The sequence below is a fragment of the Neofelis nebulosa genome, chromosome 16 (assembly GCF_028018385.1).
Source record: "Neofelis nebulosa isolate mNeoNeb1 chromosome 16, mNeoNeb1.pri, whole genome shotgun sequence".
NCBI lineage: Eukaryota > Metazoa > Chordata > Mammalia > Carnivora > Felidae > Neofelis > Neofelis nebulosa.
The window spans coordinates 25929194-25956080 of record NC_080797.1 but is presented as its reverse complement, the minus strand read 5'-3'; the positions used below and the strand labels follow the sequence as shown (position 1 = coordinate 25956080).

At 39.5% G+C, this 26887-nt stretch overlaps 1 protein-coding gene across 15 annotated transcripts in view; it reads left to right on the top strand.

Annotated features, from left to right (window-relative positions):
• CEP112 (centrosomal protein 112) overlaps nt 1–26887 on the top strand; it is a 413866-nt gene that overhangs the window by 61829 nt on the left and 325150 nt on the right. For all 15 annotated transcript variants that reach the window (XR_009254956.1, XR_009254958.1, XR_009254960.1 and 12 more), the window contains 2 exons: nt 20690–20776; nt 23421–23520. Coding sequence is in view for 5 of the 15 variants with exons in the window: in XM_058703639.1 (XP_058559622.1) it covers nt 20690–20776; nt 23421–23520 (187 nt within the window). In the remaining 10 variants the exon portion in view is untranslated. The remainder of the gene's footprint in view (nt 1–20689; nt 20777–23420; nt 23521–26887) is intronic.

Genomic DNA, 26887 nt, shown 5'->3' with positions numbered 1-26887 from the left:
ACAGATGGTAGAAATTGCTCTTTTTGTTAAATAAAATAGAAACTTTCCTTTGAACTTCACCTTCACTTATATTGAATGTTCTCACTTATCGTGTAAAAAAGGATGTTGCTTCCTTCTTACATGTAATGCCAATGAGGCATTCTTCCCTTTGTGAATCTGTTAGTTGAATGTAGAATCTAAATACATCCAAGATAGCAAAACTTACATTATTGACCTAATAAGTGAAAAAATTGATATTTGTAAACATTTCGCCTGAATATAAATTCAGATACACACAGTGTCCCAAAACATAATAAATAAGTATCCCAAGGAATACCACTGTAAACAGCATCCGGGCAAGGGTTAGATCATTGCTCACATGCCAGGCGCCTGCTGTCTGACCCTTCCCAAACATGCTCGTTTCTATCTTCCCGAGAAGTAAACAGCTTTCCTGATTTTTCTGATAACTTCCCTCCTTTGTTTTTAAAGTTGATTTTATCACCAACGCTGGTATCCTTAAAAGTGGAAATATTCTTATTTTAGTAGATTTTAAACTTCATATAAATAGAAGTAAACTTTATAGATAGTCTTTTGCTTCTTTTGCTCAGTAGTATGTTGGTAAATCTGCTGTGATCATCTTTGTTGTGCCATCTAGCTTTCTGTTAAATGAATCTGCCACAATTTCTTGCCATATTCTTTTGAATCTGTTATCAATTTTGGATTTAAAAAATTTTTTAATGTTTTTATGTATTTTTGAGAGAGAGAGAGACAGACAGAGAGTGAACGGTGGAGGGGCAGAGAGAGGGAGACACAGAATCTGAAACAGGCTCCAGGCTCAGAGCTGTCAGCACAGAGCCCGACGTGGGCCTCAAACCCATGAACCATGAGATCATGACCTGAGCCGAAGGTGGCCGCTCAACCGACTAAGCCACCCAGGCGCCCCTAATTTTTGGATTTTACAAATAATTCTACAAACGATCATGTGCATGTATCGTGACACAAATGTGTAAGAGTTTCTCTAGGGTAGGTGGGTTCTCAAAGTGTCCATGAGCCCGCAGTCCGTGACCCTTCCGTGAGGTTTTGTGAGGTCAAAGTTATTTTTGTAGTAATATTTAGATGTTGTTTATTGATTACTTTACTGTATTGACATTTGCACCGATGGTGCAGGTGCAGTGCTGGGTAGACCTGTATCTTTGCCCAAATCAAGGCAGCGGCACCAAATCGTACTTGCAGTTGTTCCATTCTTCAGGGCCACACGGTCACGGGAAAAACTGGACAATTTTACTCCAGAATGTTTTTGATGAAGCAAGCAGTGAAACTATTAATTTTGTGAAATCCGATATGCATTTTTGATACCTGGGTGATGAAATGGAACTTTGATTGAAAACTTGGGTGGCACACGGAGGTATGGTGGCTGCCCAGAGGAGAAACACTTGTGTGATTCCTTGAGTTAGGAACTGCTGCTGTTTTGTGGAATCCTGTTTTTATTTGAAGCAATGGCTGACAAACGACGGTTATTCAGACCTGGATATTTGGCAGACGTTCTCTGCACAGTGAACAAAATGCGCCTGTCACTTCAAGTAAAACAACTGATGATATTTGTTGCTGATGATAATATTAGAATTTTGGAAAACTTGTGTCAGTCACTTGTGAGCTTGAGAGCTTTCTAATACTAAGACTTTTTGGATGAGATCAGTGGGGATGTTAACCAATGCGAAGTTTTGATATTGGAGTATGAAATTTTCAATATTTGGAGACCCATGTAACTCATTGCACTGATGTTTTCCAGACGAGTAGTGCATGCTGTCATAAAATCACGCCCGGGTAAAAGGTCCATTCCAAGTTCAAGAGAGACTAACAGAACTTACTGTGACAGAGCATGGAAAGTTTCAGATTCCACAATGCGAGTAATTCTATAAACCTAGCACTTGTGAGTGTTGGTCTCCTTCAGAAGACTGTCTATAAAAGACTGTCTATAATTATCTGAAAAGGGCACCAAAATATTTTTTCCCCCTACAGCTACAGCCACATTTATGTAAGGCAGCATTTGAGGAAGAGCAAATTCCAATTTATACAAATTCTTTGAGCCAGTATAGAAGGAAGGAATACTTCTCAATTCATTTTAGGAGACAGACTCTGACACCAAAACCAAAAAGGACATGTCAAGAAAAAAAATTAAATCCCAGTAAAAATAAAAATTTAATAACAAAGTTCATTATCAATACACTGAGAAAAGACAATAAATGATGCTGGTACAATCTTTCATTTATATGGAAGAAAATAAAACTGGGTCCTTGTCCTGTAAGAGCAAACAGAAACAAAAACCAATTCTGGATGTACTAAACAATCTGTAAATGCCCAGACAAAAAGCCTTAAAGCAACAGAAATCTTGCAAAAAAAAAAAAAAAAAAAAAAAAAAAAAATCTGGGAATCATAAGATCTTTCTAACCTAATCCAGAACGTATAAAAGAAAGGATAGTAGTATTTGACTTGAGTGAAATAAAAGGGTTTGTGTGGTAAAAAAAAAAAAACCCACAACAGACAAGGTCAGTGGAAATATAATACATGTATGGGGAAAATATTTGGGACAGACTGTGTGTTAATGTGTAGAGCACAGCAGGAGGTCTTACTGACAGATGTGGACCAAAAGTGTGAAAGGGCATTTTCCAGAAGAACAGATTCATATAGATCCAAAATGTGTGACAAGGGGCTAAGACACAGCAGTTTTCAGGCACATGCAAATTAGAAGAGTAGGGGCACCTGGGGGGCTCAGTCGGTTAAGCGGCCGACTTCGGCTCAGGTCATGATCTCTCTGTCCGTGAGTTCCAGCCCCGCGTCGGGCTCTGTGCCGATAGCTTGGAGCCTGGAGTCTGCTTCAGATTCCGTGTCTCCCTCTTTCTCTGACCCTCCCCTGCTCTGTCTCTCTCAGCCTTTCAAAAATGAATAAATATTAAAAAAAAAAATTAAAAAAGAATAGTAATGAGATAACAACTAGGTCTTATTTTATTTTATCTTTTCTTATTATCCTATCTTATTCTCTTATCATCTTATCTTATCATCCGGCTTAGGATTCTGTGTCTCCATCTCTCTCTGCTCCTCCCCCACTTTCTTTCTCTCTCTCTCTCTCTCTTTTAAAGATAAACGCTTAAAAAAAAAAAAAAAGAAAGAAAATGAGATGAAAAAACTTAAGGGGAATGTTGAGCAAACTTTGTTTTCATTAAGGATTAGGTGGTAGCAACTGAAAGGAATGAATAAAAACGATAGCAGGTGTTTTTAGAGGAATTTCCATGAGCTGCTGTTCACAAAGAAAAACGAGATGCAGAAAAAATATATTTGTGTGTGTAAAACATTCATAATAAGATATGTATTGCGAAGGCATAGTGGTTTAAAGAAGAGAATTTGTTTCACTCGCATCTAACAGTCCGGGGAGTGTTGGGAGTGCTCTGCTCTGTGACATCATCAGGGACCCAGGTGTTGGGGAAGCTCTGTCCTCTTCAGCGTGTGACTTCAGTCTCTGGGTCTGAGATGGCAGTTGCTCCCAAGTACCTTATCTTTTAAGTGTCATCCTTCAGAAAGACAGAAAACATGGAGAGAAAGCCACTTTATTTTTAAAGCTATCCAGTCAAAGTTGCCTATAACATTTCTGTCCCAATATCCTCCTTGACCATACCTAGTCCCATGGTCACAAGCAGCCTCCTGTGGTACAGCCCAGCCCGAATTTGGTGGTGGCGGGGGGGGGGGGGGCTCAAAGGAAGAAAAGGAAGGTAGATACCTGAGTACATTGGCAGTCTGTGCTACAAAACCCCATAGTAGTGTATGCATTTTTGCCTAAGTGTGTTTGTACGTGATTCTGTGAACAGGGCAGGAGATAAGCAGATACAATGGATTGTTAGTCGGGAATACCCCATGCGGGTATTGATGTAGAAGGACATGGGGAGAAGAGGGAGGAATTCAAAGGCAATGAACACCAAGGAGTGCAGAGAAGCGAAACAAAATAAACAAAAACTCAGTATGGAGGATGTTTAGGGTTACGTTTGTGTTTCATGTAGCGTACGTTCATGTATGATATATAAGAAAGTTTAAAAATTAGAAAAAAATACCAGCATGCACCGGGTGTGTTTAAATATCACTCCTTTCCTGAATGTGATGAGTTCTGAGGAGACTAGAAATTACCGTTGAGGAGAATTCCGTACATCTCTAAGCCTCACGGATAAGGTAACGAGAGATAGATGCATTGTTCTTTGTGCCGCATCTATAAATAAGCACAACAAATAACAATTGGTATTATGAAATACTGCAAATGAATATTTTGAGAATAGGATACCCTGGAGATGTTCATCGGGAAGAATCTTTATTACTAACACATGATAATATCCCCCTAGTAGTAAGTAACAGAATTCTTTAAAAAGATGATTCTAACAATTAGTTATCTGAGTAAGTAGAGTGATGGTTATTTTGGAAATCACTTCTGCAATTTGCCGTCATGTTGGTTGAGATGTAGAAAGTGTGAGTAAGCAGATATATCGTGCAGCTATGTTGCTTTCGAAATTGCTGGGCAGTACAGATCGTTGACATCAGCAGCGTTTTTGAGCTTTTATGCCTTACAATTTAATTACTACGCAGGTACAGTAAATAAAGGCGAACAATATTTCAGTAATGTTACATGTTTTACTTTATTGAAAACTTACAGTTTGTAGAATTATTCTCTACATCAGAATAAATCTTGCCCTTTTTGTATCTCTTATTCCTTTTGATATGATTGATGATGATTGATATGATTTGATAGGTTATGAATGGTAGTTATCAACAGTAAAGCTTTGAGATAACATTGGAAGGAGTTCACTTGTACTTTAAAATATGTAGATGATGCCTGCCTAAATAACTTTAATATATATATATATATATATATTTACAAAGTCATCAATAGTTGTTATGCTATTTTATTTTTGGTGTATTTTTATTATTGGTGTTCTACTGATTTCAGTATCAAATATTAAAGTTTGCACCTGCAAAATTGCTAATAGGCAAAAGTACCATTTTGAATAAGAAATTTACTCTTCTGTAGGAGTGAATGTTGAATGCCTGAGCAAATAGATTGACAAATATTCCTTAAAAAACACACCACTTAATTCAGAGTTCATGAGTTTTCCATTGAGTGAAATGACAATGGTAACTGTCCTAAACTTTAGCTAGTTTTATACTGTAAGTGGGATATTTTTAAACCCAAGGAAAAACTTTAATCCTAAGTGAGCACCTTCATCAGCATATTCATTTGGTAAGAATGTCCAACCTCAGAGCTATTCTTTGAAGCACATACTTAAGAGAAAATGAAGCCAAATGGACTTTCTAAGTAAAATGTCTTAAGGTCTAAGTAAAAATTCTAGAAATTCTCTGAAAAATAGCCTCAGGGCATGCCCTCCAGAGAGGGAAACTTTCCATTTTCAGTTTCTTTGCTTTGGCAGTATGTTATCCGTGGATTGGCTTGTCACACACTCCTTGTATTCCTGCGGCATAGTCCTAGTCTCTTGCTGGCTGTCTGCTGCTTTTTCTAGAAGTGGGTGGTTTAGCCCTGAGGTGGTGGTTCAAGGAATTGAGTGGATCTTCTGGTCCTTTTGCTTAGGGACTTGGTCAAAAGAGGTAAAGCTTTCCTCCTTCCATTTATCCCAACTGATTCTTGCCAGAAAATACTTTTGAGGGGCAAACGGCCTAGACAGGTATTTTAGTTCCAAACCAAACCCCTCTTACATTACGGGATTGATAGATGAAAACAAGTTGAACAGTGGCTGATTTTGGAAATAGGGTAAGAGTACTCACTTTTCTCACGCATCGCTTGAAGAAGGGCTTCTCTGCCCACACTCCTTAGTGGCTCCCTCTTCTTAGCCTGACATCGAGAGTTCTATAATTTAGGCTCAGTTATTCATTTGTCTAGTTTTTAAAACTTATGTTAACACATATGTACCCGTGTACTTATACGTATACATAAGTATAGTACAAAGAGAATACGGACATGCCTACAAAGTTTAATTGTTTTATTCGGCAGACATTATGAGAAAAGCCCCTAAAACTTGGATTTCCGTTCCAGGAAAGAAGCAAAGAAAGTATAGTGAAAACCAACTACAGGGCCCTGTGGAATTTAAAGTGATACGAGGTAGATCGAGAAGGAAAAATTGCTGCTTTCTGGGAGGCTTGGGGAAGACTTGATGGGGAAAGTGACACCTGAGTCACGAGATGTTAACAGGAAGAGAAGACATGGAAGCAGGAACCCAGAGTGTGTGTGTTTAGCTGGAGCTCATAGACCCCTTGGCTGCTGGTACAGGGAAAAGACAAGGAAGGGAGTGTGGCAAAATCACACACACATGTCGCCGCCGAGCCAAGGCCCAGGGAGCTACTGAAGTATGCCTTTTCCACAACTGTGCTTGAGGAAGGTGAATGAGCAGTGGGGTCTCGGGGGGGGGGGGTCAGTGGGGTGGGGGAGGGGAGTGAGGCATCTGCAGTGAAGAGGCTGTCCGACGGCGGAGCTGTGGGTGCGCGGGGAACTCTGTAGGGCGGTAACAGAATGTGGTGACTCGGGGGATGTTGAGGGTCAGGGACAAGGAGGAGTCAAAGATAAGGCACCTGTTTGTACGTAGTGAGTATTATTTTGTACTGTGAGTGTTGAATTGTACTGTAGCGACGTCCAACTGGAGGCGGCTAGGAGGTGATAGGAACTAGGAAAGACCCGGGTCCTGGAGACGGACAGTAGAGACTCAATTGCGTGCGAGATCAGAGTGAAACTCACCAAAGGCAAATGTTTACTTTTAGTGCAGGCGGCTCTGGGGCACATTGGAAGAATGCGATGATGAAGAGGAGACAGAGAAATACTCTCCAGATCGAGGGGAGCCCCAGAACAGCACAGGGTCACAGAAGCTGAGGAAAAAAAGATGGTCCTAGTGCGAATCACGGAGACAAAAGCGTGGAATTTGCCCTTAGATTTGGTGATCCAAGGGGCTTTTGGAGGAAAAATGATAATCATGTCACAAGGTGACCTTTGAGATGGCAGTTTTAATGAAAGGTGAAAGGCAAATGATGAAGGGAAGAAGTGGAAATACAGAATGTGGAATACATGTGGAGTGAAAGGGTCATCAGTTAAAAATGAGAAGGAAAAGAGAAAAACCAATGATACTCTGGTGAAAGCTCATATATTTTTTAAATAGCAATTCCTGCTGGTAACTCTTATTTTGTGTGTGTTTATTTATTTTGAGAGAGAGAGGGGGAGAGAGAGAGAGAGCGCGACAGCAACCACGAGCCGGGGAGGGGCAGAGAGAAAGGGAGAGAGAGGATCCCAAGCAGGCTCTGCACTGTCAGCACAGAGCCCAACGTGGGGCCCAAATCACAAACTGCGAGATTATGGCCTGAGCCAAAATCAAGAGTTGGATGCTTAACCGACTGAGCCACCCAGGTGCCTCTCTGCTGGTAACTCTGAATTGGTCTTTAAAAAAAAAAAAAAAAAAAAATCAAATATTAATTTAATCAATCTAGTAAATAAGTATCACTGAGGAAAGTGTGTGTAAAGGTCTACAAACGGTAGGAGCTCTTAATTTATTCACCAAAATTAAAAGAAGTCTTTAGGGAACGAAAGTTGAATCACAGCATGTTTTAGAGTGCCAGTGCCTTGTGGTTGTGGGCCCGTCCCTTCTTTCCTCCTCAGTTGTGCCGGGTTTTCTGTCCCAGGCTAGCGCTTCTTATTAAAACCGTAGGATTGTTTAGTTAGAGAGCATCTTACTTTCCTTTCTTGAGTTCTGTCTACATTTTGAGCTGGTGAAAGTAGGTGAACACTCCTGTTTTAAAAGCTACTTAGCTTTGGGGCGCCTGGGTGGCGCAGTCGGTTAAGCGTCTGACTTCAGCCAGGTCACGATCTCGCGGTCCGTGAGTTCGAGCCCCGCGTCGGGCTCTGGGCCGATGGCTCGGAGCCTGGAGCCTGTTTCCGATTCTGTGTCTCCCTCTCTCTCTGCCCCTCCCCCGTTCATGCTCTGTCTCTCTCTGTCCCAAAAATAAATAAAAAACGTTGAAAAAAAAAATTTAAAAGCTACTTAGCTTTATTTAGCTTGAGTTCATTGGGAGTATGAACTCAGGCTTTGTACCTCTCTGGCCTGGTGACCTTGAGCAGGTACCTCTTTGTGCTTTAATGTGTCAATATTGATACATTATTATTAACTAAAGTCCAGGATTTGCTTTAAATATATGTAGTTATATATGTAGCATATATGGAGTTCTATAGTTTTGTGGGTTTTGAAAAATGTATAATGTCACATGTCTGCCATTCTAGTATCATATAGAATAATATGCCCTAAAAATCGCTATTTTTAAAATGGACTTGCCAATGTCATTTTGAGGATTACTTGAAATAATGAAATAATGCAGGTAAACTGTTAGGAACAGAGCTTTGCAAGTAGGTTATCATCAATCCAATGTTTGTTGTTTTTCTGCTTCTGCAATTTCTTCTTTAATGCTTATTTACTTATTTTGAGAGAGAGAAAGAGCAGAGGAGGGGCAGAGAGAGAGGAAGAGAGACAGAATCTCAAGCAGACGCCATACTGTCAGCGCAGAGCCCAGTGTGGGGCTCGATCCCACAAACGGTGAACCGTGACCTGAGCCGAAATCAAGAGCCGGGCGTTCAACCGACAGCCCCCCAGGCGCCCCTGTGTATCTTTCTTTGTGAAGTATTTGTTTCATGCTATTACACTGAAAAAGAAATAAGGTTATTTGCCACTTTATTATTAAGTTGTAAGAGTTCTTTTAAATTCGGGATACAAGTCAATATTTTATATTCTAGATACTTTTAATATTCTGGATATAGAATATATTTTTCTACTCTGGATATAAATGGAAAAACTTTGTTCTTTGGTACATACATAATTAGGATGTCTTCTTAATATCACTGGGATGAATTCCCTTATCACTGTAAAATATCCTCTATCTTTTTAAAAAAAAATTTTTTTTTCAACGTTTTTTATTTATTTTTGGGACAGAGAGAGACAGAGCATGAACGGGGGAGGGGCAGAGAGAGAGGGAGACACAGAATCGGAAACAGGCTCCAGGCTCCGAGCCATCGGCCCAGAGCCCGACGCGGGGCTCGAACTCACGGACCGCGAGATCGTGACCCGGCTGAAGTCGGACGCTTAACCGACTGCGCCACCCAGGCGCCCCTATCCTCTATCTTTTACAGCAGTCTTTGTCTTGGCTTGCATGAGCATGACATATCTTTTTGTATCCTTTAATTTTCAGTCTGTGCATTTATATTTAAAACAGAGTAATGGTAGACAACATATAGTGGGGCCAGTCTTTAAAAAAGTAGCCTTAACAGTCTCTGTCTCATTAATTGGAATTGCTAGTTCGTTTAAATTGAATGTAATTATTGATATGGCTGGTTGGCTTTAAGTGTACTTTCTTGGTATTTGTTGTCATCATTACTTCCCCCCCCATCCCCCACTCCTTTGTTGTCCTCTTTGCAGCTATTCATTTAAAAAGTTATTTCATTTAAATTTTTCTATTGAGGGGAGCCTGGGTGGTCCAGTCGGTTGAGCGTCAGACTTTGGCTCAGGTCACGATCTCACGGTTCGTGGGTTCGGGCCCCGTGTCGGGCTCTGTGCTGACCGCTCAGAGCCTGGAGCCTGCTTCGGATTCTGTGTCTCCCTCTCTCTCTGCCCCTCCCCTGCTCATGCTCTGTCTCTCTCTCAAAAATAAATAAACATAAAAAAAAAACCCCAAAAAACAAAGAAAGAGACACTCCCTTTAAAAAAAAATTTTTTTTTAATTTTCTGTTGAATTCTTAAGTTATATATCCCTTGATAGTTTTCTTTATTGGTTGTTCTAGGGCTAAAAATGTGCATCCTGACCCTGTCAAGGTCTATGTAAGAGTCCGTAAGGAACCGCTCACGCTGGACCTTTCCCACACTCTGCTTCCCACGTTGCAAATCTAACAATTAAAAAATAGTATCATTCAGTTTAACCCTGGCCCGATTCCCTGTGCTATTGTTGACATAGTTCTGCATGCATTAAACCCCACCTTCCAGTGTCGTTACTGTTACTTTAAATAGATGTCTTTTGAGGACATTGTAAGAGGAAAACACTCTCGTGTGTTTATGCACTTACTTACTATTTCAAGTACTCTTCGTTCTTCTGTATGTGAGTTTGTATCTGGTGTAATTTCCTTTCATCCTCAGGAACATCTTTTATTACTTCTTGTGGTACAGTTCTAATAGTGACAGCCTACGTCAGCGTTTCTTTTATCTGAAATGTTTTTTCTTTTCCCCTCTTAGCACTTCTAAGATATTGCTCCTTTGTCCTCTGGCCTCTATTGTTTCTCACGAGCAGCAGGCAGTCATTCTTATTATTGTTCCCCTGTAGTTAACGTCTCTTTTCTTCTGGCTGTTTTTAAAACTTTCTCTTCCTCTTTGGTTTTCAGTAGTGAGACTATACACACCTGGATGTTGTTTTCTTTGTATTTATCCCGCTTAAGAGTTCACGGAGCATCTTGGATCTGTGAGTTAGTGTTTTTTATTTTTTATCAAACTTGGGAAGTTTTGGGCCATTATTTCTTTAAATATTGCCCTCTCTTTTCTAATTGCCCTCTTTACGTGTATTTAGACTCTTTGATTTTTGTCCCACAGGTTCTTTAAGTTTTGTTTATTTTTTCATTAATTCTTCAATCTTTTTGTCTCTCAGGTCATTGGGTTAGATAATTTCTATTGATGTGTCATTAAATTTACAGACACTTTCTTCTGCCATTTCAAATGTACTGTTAAGCTTATCAAGGGATTCCCCCTCCCCCCTTTCAGTTATTATAATTTTGCATCCTGGAATTTCTGCTTATTTCCTTCTTACAATTCCACTTTGCTGCTGAGATTCCTTATCTCTTCTCTCATTAAAATAAATTTTTCTTTAATTTTTTGAATATATTTTCCCCTGCTTCTTTCAAGTATTTATATTAACTGCTTTAAAGTCATGTATGCTAAGTAGGTTCATCTTGGGCCTTATTAACTCCTTTCATGTGTTTGTTCTTGCCTATAGACACTTTTCTTTTTTTCATGTTTATTAATTTCTGCATGAAGGACATTGTGGATGATACATTTTAGAGACCTCTAGATTCCGTTGTCTTCCTCCATAGAATAGTGATTTTTGTTGTTGTTGTTCTAGTGGGCTGTTCAGTTATTGGGCAATTACCTCTACCTTGTGTAAACTTGGTTTTGCATTCTATTAAGGCAAATATATGGAAAGCCAAAGATATTTCCCAAACTCCTCCAATATGGTGGGCCCTAATCTACAAACCCTGTCTCTTCTGAGGATCTTATAAAGGTTTGCTTTTAGGTTTTATTGGGCAGGTTAAAGCCTAAGGTGTGGCCTTTGTGGTGTTTCAGCTGGATGCCCAGGTATTTCCAAGTTGTTAGGAAGGTGTCTCCGCAATTTGTTTGGGCTGGGCCTTCAGTATCTCACAGCACTGTTTAATCTGTGGTATCCATTATATTTCCTAACTATAACAGCCGTGCATTGTTATTTACCTAGTGCCTGCACCCGGTGTGGCTCATGCACACTCACATCCCAGCCCACGGTCAAGGACTGGCAGGGGCCCCTGTTGGCAGTTCTCACTTCCCTAGTGCCCTCTACTTAGGATTCCAGCTTCTTCAACTGTCCTGAACTCTGACCTTTGCCTTTCCGGTTCAGTAGAGCTTTGGGGCTCTGCTTAGGACTCCAGTTGTGCCCACGCAGAGAGCCAGAATGGTAGTGGGGCTCGGCTTACGAGGATGACAGTATTGCACTATTTTCTTTCTTTTGTCTTTTTCGTTTTTTGTGAGGAAGAGAGAGAGAGAGAGAGACAGAGACAGAGAGAGGGAGAGGATGAGGGGCAGAAGGAGAGGGGAGACAGAGAATCTTAAGGAAGCTTCATGCCCGGCGCGGTGCCCGATGTGATGCTCGATCTCACAACCCTGAGATCATGACCCGAGCCGAAATCAAGAGTTCGTCGCTTAACTGACTGAGCCCTCCCAGGCGCCGCCCTGCATTTCCTGTTTTCTAATACCAGGAATGGGTACCTCATCTATTTTATCCCGTTCTGTGGTTGGTAACAGTGGGAGGTGAGTTTGGTGCTGGTTACTCCATTAGAGCCTGAAGTAGAGCTCCGTGGTTCTTAAGTTTGAAATCAATAGCGTGATTACTGAGCCCAGTGAAAGAAAACTTAAATGTTGTTAGGAGTCAGACTTACTGGGAGGTCAAACAAATTAGTAGTGTTATATCCTGTCTTTCAATGTCAGTCTTTGTGTAAGCCTGTTGACTGCTTTTTCATATGCTTTTTCATAGGTATGTGTATATAGATGCACACATATGTACGCACATCTCTGTATCTATATTTATATGTCTATCTATATACATCTCTATAAATCCGTGTATCTATATTTGTATCCTGTATTGTGTTTATATATGGTGCTAGAAAGATTGTTTCTGTAGTCTAATCATGATAATTTATCATGAATCACGCATGCCCTAGAGGCAGAAATATAGAGCTATTCTGTGGTATCAAGATAAGAGTTTCCAGAAAAGAGAAACCCCTTTATTGTTTCTGAGATACTCTTTTATTATTATTATTATTTTAGAATGGTAGTGGAGAAACTTTCTTTTTAATACCACCCTTATAATAACTTGGTGTTCACTCTTTTTTTTTTTTTTTAATTTTACTTTTTAATTTACATCCAAATAGTTAGCATCTAGTGCAACAGTGACTTCAGGGGCAGATTCCTTAATGCCGCTTGTCCATTTAGCCCATCCCCCCTCCCACACGCCCTCCAATAACCTTCTGTTTGTTCTCCATATTTAAGAGTCTCTTGTGTTTTGTCCCCCTCCCTGTTTTTGTATTATTTTTGCTTCCCTTCCCTTATGTTCATCTGTTCTGTGTGTTAAAGTCCTCATATGAATGAAGTCCTATGATATTTGTTTTTCTCTGACTAATTTCGCTTAGCATAATACCCTCCAGTTCCATCCACGTAGTTGCAGATGGCAAGATTTCATTCTTTTTGATCACCGAGTAATACTCCATTGTATATACACACCACATCTTCTTTGCCCATTTATCCATCGATGGACATTTGGGCTCCTTCCGTACTTTGGCTGTTGTACATAGCGCTGCTATAAACATGGGGGTGCATGTTCCCTTTCAAAACAGCACACCTGTATCCCTTGGATGAAGACCTAGTAGTGCAATTGCTGGGTCGTAGGGTCGTTCTATTTTTAATTTTTTGAGGAACCTCCATACTGTTCTCCAGAGTGGCTGCACCAGTTTGCATTCCCACCAGCGGTGCAAAAGAGATCCTCTTTCCCCGCATCCTTGCCAACATCTGTTGTTGCCTGAGTTGTTAACGTTAGCCATTCTGACAGGTGTAAGGTGGTATCTCATGGTGGTTTTGATTTGTATTTCCCTGATGATGAGTGATGTTGAGCGTTTTTTCATGTGTCAGTTGGCCATCTGGCTGTCTTCTTTGGAGAAGTGTCTATTCATATCTGTGCCCATTTCTTCACTGGATTATTTGTGTTTTGGGTGTTGAGTTTGATAAGTTCTTTATAGATTTTGGATACTAGCCCTTTATCTGATATGTCATTTATAAGTATCTTCTTCCATTCTGTCGGTTGCCTTTTAGTTTTGCTGGTTGTTTCCTTCGCTGTGCAGAAGGTTTTTATTTTGATGAGGTCCCAGTAGTTCATTTTTGCTTTTGTTTCCCTTGCCTCCAGAGACGTGTTGAGTAAGAAGTTGCTGCGGCCAAGGTCAAAGAGGTTTTTGCCTGCTTTCTCCTCTAGAATTTTGATGGCTTCCTGTCTTACGTTTAGATCTTTCATGCATTTTGAGTTTATTTTTGTGTCTGGTGTAAGAAAGTGGTCCACGTTCATTTTTCTGCATGTCGCTGTCCAGTTTTCCCAGCACCATTTGCTGAAGAGACCGTCTTTTTTTCCATCGGATACTCTTTCCTGCTTTGTCAAAGATTAGGTGGCCATACGTTTGTGGGTCCATTTCTGGGTCCTCTATTCTGTTCCATTGATCTGAGTGTGTTTTTGTGCCAGTCGCATATTGTCTTGATGATTACAGCTTTGTAATACAGCTTGAAGTCCAGAATTGTGATGCCTCCTGCTTTGGTTTTCTTTTTCAAGATTGCTTTGGCTATTTGGGGTCTTTTCTGGTTCCATACAAATTTTAGGATTGTTTGTTCTAGCTCTGTGAAGAATGCTGGTGTTATTTTGATAGGGATTGCATTGAATATGTGGATTGCGTTGGGTAGTATTGACATTTTAACAATATTTGCTCTTCTAATCCAGGAGCATGGAATATTTTTCCATTTTTTGTGTTTTCTTCAATTTCTTTCATAAGCTTTCTATAGTTTTTAGTGTGTAGCTTTTCCCCTCTTTGGTAAGATTTAATCCTAGGTACTTTATGGTTTTTGGTGCAGTTGTAAATGGGATTGATTCCTTGATTTCTCTTTCTGTTGCTTCATCGTTGGTGTATAGGAATACAACCGATTTCTGCGCATTGATTTTGTATCCTGCAACTTTGCTGAATTCATGAATCAGTTCTAGCAGTTTTTTCGTGGAATCTTTTGGGGTTTCCATATAGAGTATCATGTCATCTGGGAAGAGTGAAAGTTTGACCTCCTCCTCGCCGATTTGGATGCCTTTTATTTCTTTTTGTTGTCTGACTGCTGAGGCTAAGACTTCCAATACTGTGTTGAATAACAGTGGCGAGAGTGGACATCCCTGTCTTGTTCCTGACCTTAGCGGGAGAGCTCTCAGTTTTTCCCCAGTGAGGACGATATTAGCGTTGGGTCTTTCGTATATGACTTTTATGATCTTGAGGTATGATCCTTCTCTCCCTACTTTGTTGAGGGTTTTCAAGAAAGGATGCTGTATTTTGTCAAATGCTTTCTCCGCATCTATTGAGAGGATCATGTGGTTCTTGTCCTTTCTTTTATTAATGTGATGAATTACATTGATTGTTTTACGGACATTGAACCAGCCCTGCATCCCAGGTATAAATCCCACTTGGTCGTGGTGAATGATTTTTTTAATGTAATGTTGGATCTGGTTGGCTAATATCTTGTTAAGGATTTTTGCATCCATGTTCATCAGGGAAATTTGTCTATAGTTCTCCTGGTGTTCACTCTCTTAACCAAGTTATCAAATGCTACATTGGCAATATGGGGACAAACCAACCTTTTCCTAATAAGATGGAATGAAAAAGGATGTAACATCACGTTAGTGTTAATCCTGTGAAAATCTAATAAGTCTAGTCATCTGGAAGCATCAGACAAATCCAAACTGAGGGACTTTCAGTAACTGGCTATACTCTTCAGAAATGTCAAGGTCAAGAAACACAAAGAAAGGCTATTCCAAATTAAAGGAGATACAGTTGATATGATAACTAAGGGCAGTGCGTGCTCCTGAATTGGATGTTGGACTAAAAAAATAGCTATAAAGGGCATTATTGTGATAATCAATAAAGCTTGACTATAGATTGTGCATTAAGTAATCTTATTGTGTTACATTACATTTCCTGATTTCGATAAGGGCTGTGATGTTAAAAGACAGCATCTTTGTTTTAAGGAAATATACACTGAGTTTTTTAGGGATAAAGAAGCACGGCATCTCTAGCTTTCTCACAAATGCTTCTGAAAATAGTTTTATGTACATCTGTAAGTAGATATAGATACAAAAAATTGATACGGCACATCAGGCCAAATATAAACAGCTTGTGAATCTGGGTAGAGGGCATATGGGAGCTCCTTGTACTATTATTGCAAATTTTCTTTAAGTTTAATATTATACCAAAGTAAAAAGTTATAGCAGAAAAATCAAATAGTGATACATCTCTATGGTTGCAAGAACAGAGATCCATCAAGCTTGCCTAAAATAAAAAGGGGTACAGAGACTTTCAAATTCAAGTATGCCTAGTCTCATGGAGACTATTAGGGCCTGAGTTTGCTTACTTCATGTTTCAGATGCCGTGTGGTTTCTAGTCTTTGCAGTCGTGGTGCATTTGCTTTGCTCTCTTCTGTATACTGGATTTATCTGCTTTCTCTTGGTTGTTGCCCCTCTAGAAATTGTTCCTCAAAGTCGCTAACTTGCTGTCCTACTTCAGATTCTTGAGAGAAATATCACCGTTATTCTCTAGCTAATGCATTGCTTAAACATATGTCAGGTGTTTATTCTTAATCGGGTCACAGGATTGAGGTGGAACAGATGGAGAAGGTGGGTTGAAACATGCAACATAGTTCCATGGCGTTTAGGGCTTTCACTCACAAGCCTACGGTGTAATAAATTCTCTTGAAGGCGCTATAGAAAGATATGGCAGTGAACTGTGTCTCCTGTATCCGCCCAGCTTGCTTATATTGCTTTTTGGGTTTACTTTTTAATAGACTCCTAAAATGCTTCTGTTGAGGGTCTCCACGTGAACTTGGATCACCCAATCCCCTTTCTGCTAAAATGAGGAAGAAGTATGATGGGAGTTAGAGGCAAGAGAATGGAAACATTCAGAATTTCTTTCTTTTGTATAGTAAATGGATGACTGCTTCCCTCCCCACTACTGAGTGTTTAAAAAATCACGAGTCTGTGTTAACTTTTGTTGTAAAACTTTTAAGTTTCATTTGACTATGTTGATTTGATCATGCATGTTTATCTTAAGTTCAGATTCATTATTTAAGAACAATTTTTTAAAATTTTATTTAAATCCAAGTTAGTTAACATATAGTGTGATAATGACTTCAGGAATGGAATTTGATGATTCATCACTTACATATAACACCCGGTGCTCATCAGTGTGCTCCTTAATGCCCATCCCCCCACCCAACACCCCACCAACAACCCTCAGTTTGTTCTCTGTATTTAAGAGTCTCTTATGGTTTGTCTGTCTGTTTTTATATTATTTTTTGCTTCCCTTCCCTTATGTTCATCTGTTTTGTATCTTAAATCCCACCTATGAGTAAAATCATACATTTGTCTTTCTCTGTCTGACTTATTGCGCTTAGTTAGCATAATACACTCTAGTTCTATCCATGTTGTGGCAAATGGCAAGATTTCATTCTTTTTGATCGCTGAGTAATATTCCATTGTGTGTGTGTGTGTGTGTGTGTGTGTGTGTGTGTGTGTGCGCGCGCGCGCGCGCGCATACATACCACATCTTCTTTATCCATTCAACCATTGATGGACATTTGGGCTCTTTCCATACTTTGGTTATTGTCGATAGCACTGCTATAAACATTGCTATAAACTGCTATAAACATTGGGGTGCATGTGCCCCTTCGAATCCGCACACCTATATCCTTTGGATAAATACCTAGTAGTGCAGTTGTTGGGTCGTAAGCTAGTTCTATTTTTACTTTTTTGAGGAACCTCCAGACTGTTTTCCAGAGTGGCTGCTCCAGTTTCCCACCAGCAGTGCAAAAGGGTTCCTCTTTTCTCTGCATCCTCGCCAACATCTGTGGCTTCCTGAGTTGCTAATTTTAGCCATTCTGACAGCTGTTTTGATTTGTATTTCCCTGATGATGAGTGATGTTGAGCATGTCTTCATGTGTCTGTTAGCCATCTGGAGGTCTTCTTTAGAAAATTGTCTGTTCAAGCCTTTTGCCCACTTCTTCAGTGGATTATTTGTTTCTTGGGTGTTGAGCTTAATAAGTTCTTTATAGACTTTTGGATACTAACCCATCATCTGATGTGTCATTTGCAAGTATCTTCTCCCATTCCATCAGTTGCCTTTTAGTTTTGTTGATTGTTTCCTTCGCTGTGCAGAAGCTTTTTATCTTGATGAGGTCCCAATAATTCCTTTTTGCTTTTGTTTCCCTTGTATCTGAAGACATGTCTAGTAAGAAGTTGCTGTGGCCAAAGTCAAAGAGTTTGTTGCCTGTTTTCTCCTCTAGGATTTTGATGGCTTCCTGTCTTACGTTTAGATCTTTCATGCATTTTGAGTTTATCTTTGTGTATGGTGTAAGAAAGTGGTCCACGTTCTTTCTTCTGCATGTCGCTGTCCAGTTTTCCCAGCACCATTTGCTGAAGAGACCGTCTTTTTTTCCATTGGATACTCTTTCCTGCTTTGTCAAAGATTAGGTGGCCATACGTTTGTGGGTCCATTTCTGGGTCCTCTATTCTGTTCCATTGATCTGAGTGTGTTTTTGTGCCAGTCGCATATTGTCTTGATGATTACAGCTTTGTAATACAGCTTGAAGTCCAGAATTGTGATGCCTCCTGCTTTGGTTTTCTTTTTCAAGATTGCTTTGGCTATTTGGGGTCTTTTCTGGTTCCATACAAATTTTAGGATTGTTTGTTCTAGCTCTGTGAAGAATGCTGGTGTTATTTTGATAGGGATTGCATTGAATATGTGGATTGCGTTGGGTAGTGTTGACATTTTAACAATATTTGCTCTTCTAATCCAGGAGCATGGGATATTTTTCAATTTCTTTGTGTCTTGTTCACTTTTTTTTTCATAAACTTTCTATTCTTTTCAGGTTGTAGATCTTTTACCTCATTGGTTAAGTTTATTCCTAGGTTGGGGCGCCTGGGTGGCTCAGCTGGTTGAGCATCCGACTTTGGTCCAGGTCATGATCTCACGATTTGTGAATTCGAGCCCCATGTCAGGCTCTGTGCTGGCAGCTCAGGGCTTGGAGCCTACTTGGGATTCTTTGTCTCCCTGTCTCTCTTTGCCTCTCCCCTGCTCACGCTCTGTCAATCTCTCTCTCAAAAAAAAAAAAAAAAGTTTATTCCTAGCTATTTTATGGTTTTCAGTGCAATTGTAAATGGGATAGATTCCTTGATTTCTCTTTCTGCTGCTTCATTATTGGTGTATAGAAATGCGACAGATTTCTGTACGTTAATTTTATATTCTGTGACTTTGCTGAATTCATGTAGTAATTCTAGTGGTTTTTTGGTGGAGTCTTTTGGCTTTTCCAAGTAGAGTATCATGTCATGTGGGAAGAGTGAAAGTTTGACTTCTCCCTTGTGATTTGAATGCCTTTTCTTTCTTTTTTGTTGTCTGATTGCTGAGACTAGAACTTCCAACACTACGTTGAACAACAGTGGTGAGAGGGGACATCCCTGTCATGTTCCTGACCTTAGGGGTTATTACTTTTTTTTTTAATGTTTATTTATTTTGAGAGAGACAGAGAGAGAGAGAGCAAGAGAGCTGTTATTTATTTTGAGAGAGAGTGAGCAAGCAGGGGAGGGGCAGAGAGAGTGGGAGAGAGGGAATCCCAAGCAGGCTCCTCACTGTCAGGCCAGAGCCTGATATGGGACTTGATCCCATGAACTGTGCGATCATGACTTGAGCTGAGATTAAAAGTTGGATGCTTAAACTACGGAGCCACCCAGGCATCCCAGATTCATTACTTTTTTGAAACAGGAATTGAAAAATATAAAGTATATTTCAAAAATTTCCAAGAGATTATTTTGACAGTATATTTCTAATATTATAACAGATAATTTTCCTGAAGGTTGTAGACTAATTTTTTTGAGTACCTACTTTGTGTCCTGAGTCTAGTTACTTAAATGATATTACTGAAAATAGGGGCACCTTGGTAGCTTAGTCGGCTAAGCATCTGACTTCGGCTCAGGTCATGATCTCACAGCTCGTGAGTTCAAGTCCCGTGTCGGGCTCTGTGCTGACAGCGCACAGCCTGGAGCCTGCTTCGGATTCTGCGCGTCCCTCTCTCTCTGCCCCTCCCCCGCTCATGCTCTGTCTCTCTCTGTTTCTCAAAAATGAATAAATGTTTAAAAAAAAGTTAAAAAAAAGATATTACTGAAAATAAGCTTCACAACTCATTGAGGCGAGTTTGACTAGCAGGAAAGGAAATAGAATCTCAAAGGGTGACTTTCCCAAAGTCACGATAGTTAATATAGTGGCATTAAAATCCAGAGTAGAAATGAGGTCTGTTAGACTCCGATGTATACACTCTTGCAAATGGTAAGGAATCCGGTGTTCAAATACTTTCACATTTTGAGATAATCAGTTTTATGTTGTTTGTCTTAAAACATGTCACTATTATTTTTTTAATTCTGAGTTGCACCCATTATTATCAACAATTTGGTCACATTTTGGCTGGTTTTGCTCAGAGCGCTGGTACAGTGTCTGTTGGTTTTAGGAGGATAAAAGGAGTTGTTAATGAATGCTTAAAAGTGACTTCCTTGAGGTAGTCGGGGTCTATGATTCTAGGAGACAGAACCGGAGAATCTTTTAAGAGAAATGTACAGTTATCAGTGATATGCCCAAATTGTGGACATCTACTCTCAAATTGTCACATTCAAGTATGGAGGTAAATAAGAGTAGTTTTAATGAACATGTAGCTATGAGAAAAGACAAAAAGTAAAAAGGTTGATTCGAGACCACATTAAAAATCGTAAGCAAAGGCTAAACCACTGGCTTTAGAAAAATTTCAGATGGCTTTTTTTGAGGGGTGGAGTGGGGTGGGGATAACTGGTAAATCTGTATTTAGTACTCTCAATTTTGTCTATCAAGTGAAATTTACCCGAAGCACTTACTTAGCTTGGAAGTCATCAAAGAATGTAACCAACATGTGGGTAAAGTGATGTGATTGCTAGACCCGTGGCTAGAAGGAAAACGTGGAAAAGGACACTTTCACATCAGGAATTATTTTCACTGAGTGGGGGACTTTTGCCAAAGGGAAATAACACCTTTGAAATTTTTTTCTTGAAGTTGGACATAAAAACAAAAATGATAGAAGCCAAATGCCATGAGGAGAAGCTGAAACTGCAGCAGAAACATGATGCCGATGTTCAGAAGGTAGGCTCTCTACCGTTTATTCTTTCATTAACGTTGAATACTCGGAATATTCTGGGTCTTGTGACCATCCCTCCCATCGTCCACTGATTAAATAGTCTGTGTTATAAATAGAATTTGCTAACTTAGTATTTTGGCCAAAGTCGGATCTTTAGTCTTCACTTTCTAAACAAATGTGTTTATGTAAATCCTTGTGGTTGCCACTACCTTTAGTTCTTCCTGTGTTGTGTGAAGGTTGGCCTTCTTAGAGTCCTTAATCTGCATTCTAGCATTACCTGTCGTAAAAGCTGAAGTAAGACAGCAACTGTACACACTAGTGTTCGTTTTAGTCTGATATTCTTTCTGGTTTTCTGGAAATTGAAATTTGCTTTTTAATTTAAAAAGGAACTTTTGGGGGCGCCTGGGTGGCTCAGTCGGTTGAGCATCCGACTTCGGCTCAGGTCACGATCTCACGGTTCATGAGTTCGAGCCCCGCGTCGGGCTCTCTGCTGACGGCTCAGAGCCTGGAGCCTGCTTCGGATTCTGTGTCTCCCTCTCTCTCTCTCTGCCCCTCCCCTGCTCATGCTCTGTCTCCCTCTGTCTCAGAAATAAATAAATATTTTAAAAAAAATAAAAAAAAAAATTGAAAAAACAAGGAACTTTTGGATTTAGTTCTGTTTGTAATAGACTGCATGCATTGTGTTGGTAGCACTGAATGTACGCTTCTTTTTTCCAGTAGCTCATTGGGATTTATGCCTTTCTGTGTTTCCATTTGTATTTTTAAAGAAAACTTATTTTTATTCTTAATGGGCACAGCAACAATGATCGATTTATGGTTATCCTACATGGCATTTGAGTGGTTAGCATGTTTTAGTATTGATTTCAAAAACTGAGTGATATATACATCTATATTTCAATGCATAAAGACTAATCCACATTGAAACTTGGCATATACTGTTGCACCACTAAGCCTGATTCTGCCTCACAAAACTGAGTGACAGAGATGGTGGCAGAGAGTTGAAGCCGCACATCACATATCCAAGCTTTCTTAAAAGCTGAAAATATATTCATATTTAGTCAGGTGCCTATTTGGCTCATTTTCTTTCAAAGCGACAAGAAGGAAACCACTGATTGAAAATTAGAAAGAGAAAAAATATTGAATCCTTCTCCTTCTTCTTTCTTCTTTCCCATTCACATTTTAAAGGCCAGTATTACTTTCTGCTCTTAGTAGAATTTTACTTTAGCTCAAGTTGGTTAGATAAAAACAGCTATCACAAATATGTTAGAGATTTGGTAATGTAATTTTAATAGAACATAATATCTATCCAAATGAAATGGAATCTATTGATGTATAAGATAAATAAATATAAAAATATATTTGGAAAAATCACAGTAATAGAGTTTGAACTAGGCTTCTTGGTATGTCCGTTACAAAGATCAGTTCTAAGAAAAACATTTAATAATAAAATTCTTTCCGGGAATTTCTCCTTTAAAATAAATTCTGCATGAAAAAAGAAAGCAATGCAACTAGTTTGAAATGCCAGGTAAAATATAAATAAAATCCTTGACCTTACGCCAGGTTTGGAAAGTATATTCCTCAGTTTGTTGCTTGAATGGCATTTTCTAAGTGTCAGGAATCAGGGAGGAATCAAATTAGAGTGTTTTATCTGTTTGTGTACATTCTTTTCCTTTTTTGCTTTTTTGTGGACCTTAGGATCAAACTAGCTTCTTTTCTATTTACCAATCATTCTTAGAGGTGGAAATGCTGGTAATACAAGCACTAAGAAAAGGCTGGTTAGACGTTGGTGAACAACCTTCCCTGCCAATATTTTTTAAGCTGAATTTGAGTGTACAGGAAATATACTCCAACTGTACGAAAAGTGGATATTCATACTCTTGCCTCAATTTGGTTTTCTTTTTTCCCCTTTGTTAGCACATTTTTTGTTCTACTTGGTAACTACTGCATTTTGGTTATTTCTCGTGTGTGTGTGTGTGTGTGTGTGTGTGTGTGTGTGTGTGTGTGTAGATGTATTTAGGAGTATAAAATCATGATTCAACCCTAATAAATGATTCATTTAAAACTTCTGACACAATACAATTAATGATGTAAAATATTCATGTAATTTTTGACTTATTTTGAACTGACTTTTTTTGATTCATAATAGCAAAGCTAGATCTAAAAGAAGCCTATTACAGGTCATCTTCCCATGTGTCTGGGGATTTTTGTTATTGTGCATGAAAATGAAAGGACACCAGAGGGAGGATCCAGGGGTCCGCTCATCTGAAGGTGTCCTGTCCCAGTGCAGTGGAGGGGGGGTGGGGGAAGGGTGGATTGTGCTGTGCCAGCCAAGTTTCTGACGGCTTCTCTATGCTTCTTTATGACACACTTTAATCTCTGAATTATATTTTAGAGAATCAAGTTATTGTTTATGTTCTCCTTGAAAATTGATACATGAAAATTGAAAGCTGATGACATATTTCTTTCAGTAATCAATTATTTTAGTATATTTTATATTTTCTCAGTGCCCTAGAAGATAGTTTTTACATCTTTTTTTTTGGAAACCCATTTATGGGATTGAGACTTAACAAAAAATATTGTGCTTGTTTTAAAAGTTACGTGTTCTCTATATAAAAATAGTTTACTAAAACATTTTAAATTTATTTGCAGATTTTAGAAAGAAAGAATAATGAAATAGAAGAATTGAAAATTTTATACAAAAAGAAACAAAATGAAATGGAGGAGACTGTTAGAAAACTTGAAAAGAAAGGTGATGTATTGTTACATCAACTTTTTGAAAGCATTTCCATTTTATTTTAATGGTTGTATAAAGTAAAATTTTAGTTCTGACCTTTAATATGAGATGGGGATGTTTATATGGGCTTCCATATGACTGAGTCAAAACTGTGTGTGTGTGTGTGTGTGTGCGTAGGTATGTGTGTGTATGTCTGTGATATGTTTATATGTGTGTGTGTGGTGTGTGTATGTATGTGTGCGTATGGGGTATGTGGTGTGTGTGTGTTTGTGTGTGATGGTGGCAGTGGTGGTTGGTTTGATTAAGCAGTTGGATGAATCTGTCACTACTCTTCCTACTTCCTAACTCTCCTTATTGGACTGGAGTGGCCATGGGTCAGTCATAGATTAGAGCTTACTGGCTTTCCCACGGAAGTCTAGGGAAATTATTCCTCTTGGCCTAATAAAATTCATTACGTTAAGTATCTACTTTAAGCCTTGTGCAATAGGCTGGTGTTGTGATTGACAGAACAAACATTTAAAAGGTATTCCCCATTTACACTTTCATTACGAAGGAAAAGAAAGCATGTAATCAAGTGTTAAATTGACTATGACTGTAGGTTAAAACATTGAACTGCAACAGGCAGTCAGAGAGAGTTTTAAAAATCTGTTGTAGGCAAAGGAACCTTAATAATGGTTTTGTGAGATTTGGTTAGTTGGAGGGAAGGGTTCCAGGTACCGGGGCAAGGATGCTGTGCTGTCCGGTGTGCGAAGGGCTTTGGAGAGCCCTTGAGCTGGAGCAGATGTCCTGTACATTAGGAGAAGGATTGAAAAGGACAAGACAGGGGACCTTAAGCATGGCCTTGAATTTCAGATTTAGAAGTTCCAAGCTTATCCTGTAGGTGCTGGAGAGTCAGAGAAGATTTTTGAGAGGTGAGCTTTAGAACCTCATGTTTTAGGAGGAGTAGCCTGGTAATGGTGAGTGTGACAAACATGATGAGGCTGGTTTCTAGCCTGTTATAATAGAGGTGGTGTGGAGAGAGCGAGCGAGCGATCGAGTGAGCAAGCGAATTATTCTACTTATCAGAAACATGGGCTCTGATCCCAGCCCTGCTGTTCGATGTCTGCTCTATGACATCCCGAAGTTTCTCGGCTATGGCCTACTCTATAAAATGGTGAGGTTGGAATCAATAATGTATAAAGCCCCTTCCAACTCGAGGATGTTCTGCTTCCATGCTTCTGCAACTTGGCATGAGAATACTGGAATGATGGTAGGGCAGTGGGAGGCAGTGAGAGTGGAACTGAAGAAGACATTTTGGAGGATTCGGAGGATTTGGTGAATGGCGAGACAGAATCGATGGGAGAGGTTTCTGTTTCGGGTTTCCATATAGAACCTGCTCTCTCCCAAACCACCAAACCTGAGTGTATCTGAGAGGATAATGCCCTTGAAATTTAGGGTGGCAATTATGTGTATAAGTTAACTAACGAAGCAGATATTTTTAGGTTTATTTCCAGACTTAAATGTCGGTGAAGGTAATTAGACATTTGTTCAGGTTCTTTCGCCAAATATCAGTGGCTACAAAAATAGTTAAAATTTTTTTCTAGGTTTTCGTTTCTTATGCTGATTCAAACCAGGCAATTTAAACATGCCCGAGATTTCAAAATAATATTTCCTAAGGCTTTTTGAACTGCAAACAGATCTTAGTTTTAATTTTGGAATTGTGAAGTAAAATGCTGTCGATGCTGAAGACTAATATTAGGCTAACCTGGAGTCTTTTCTTTTTCCCCTTTTGTGTTGCATGGCTGAGATCTATGAGTGAAATAAGTTTCTCTGTAAATGTTTATGAACATTTTGCTATCTTAAAGTAAGTGAAGAAGAACATGTTCGGTAAGCTAGGAAAGTAGTACATTCAAGTAAAAACACAAGTGAATTTATTTTACCCTCCAGAAGACACGAGTGTATTAAACAAATTTTCACTTAAATCAGCAACAGTATAAATCATTAAAAAAATTTTTAATGTTTATTTTTGAGAGAGAGAGAGAGAGAGAGAGAGAGAGACAGAGTGTGAGTGGGGAGGACAGAGAGAGAGGGAGACACAAAATCAAAGCAGGCTCCAAGCTCTGAGCTGTCAGTACAGAGCCTGATGCGGAGCTCGAACTCACAAACCGTGAGATCATGGCCTGAGCTGAAGTCGGATGCTTAACCGACTGAGCCACCCAGGTGCCCCATAAAGCATTTTTAATAAGAAGATAGAAATTTAGATGATTTATAAGGGAAATGTTTTATATAATTGAAAGCCTATTTTGTTTCAGTGACACAAACCTTGGCAACAATTTTTTTTTTTTAATTTTTTTTTTTTCAACGTTTTTTAATTTATTTTTGGGACAGAGAGAGACAGAGCATGAACGGGGGAGGGGCAGAGAGAGAGGGAGACACAGAATCGGAAACAGGCTCCAGGCTCCGAGCCATCGGCCCAGAGCCCGACGCGGGGCTCGAACTCACGGACCGCGAGATCGTGACCTGGCTGAAGTCGGACGCTTAACCGACTGCGCCACCCAGGCGCCCCAACAATTTTAATGTATCTAGAAGCGACAGTATATTGAAATGATGAGTTTTTTCATCTATTTATTCAGGACACATCTTTTTGAGTACTTGCCTATGTGGCAGTGTTTTGGCCTGTAGATAAAAAGTTGAAATCTCTTTCTCCTTAGGAGATAGGCAAGTAAACCATTATAACATATAAAGTAATAAGTGATTTAATGGAGAAATGGATGAGGTTCCCTGGGAATAAAGAATAGTTTCTTTCTGCCCCAGCAAGGGGAGGAATCTGGTTGGTGAATGGTTCATAAAGAGGGTGATACTCAAGGGGCACTTGGATGGCTCAGTTGGGTAAGCGTCCAACTCTTGATCTCTGGTCTTGATCTCATAGGTCGTGGGATCGAGCCCGGTGTCAGGCTCTGGGCTGACAGTGCAGAGCCTGCTCGAGAGTCTCTCTCTCCCTCTCTCTCTGCTCCTCCCCCACTTGCTCATACACACACTCTCTCTCTCTCTTTCACAAAATAATTAAACATTAAAAAAAGAGTCGAAGGTGATACTCAAATTAAGACTAAGGATAAGTAGGGGTTTTTCAGTAAGAAAGAGATGGGCATTCTGGGTAATAAATGAACACAGTTAGGCAGAGAATAGATGAAAGGACATGGCCTCAGGAAGCTGTGGGTAGGTTGGTGTGTTTACAGTACAAGTTTAAAAATATGGAAGTGGTGAGAAACATGGCAGGAAATAGATCATGAGGAGCTGTTTTCCATATTAGAGATGTTTGGTTTTTATGTTTTAGGTGAGGGAAGTTGTAGAAAGATTTCAAGTCTGAGAGTAACAGTGCTGCATTTGCACTGTAGAAAGGTCT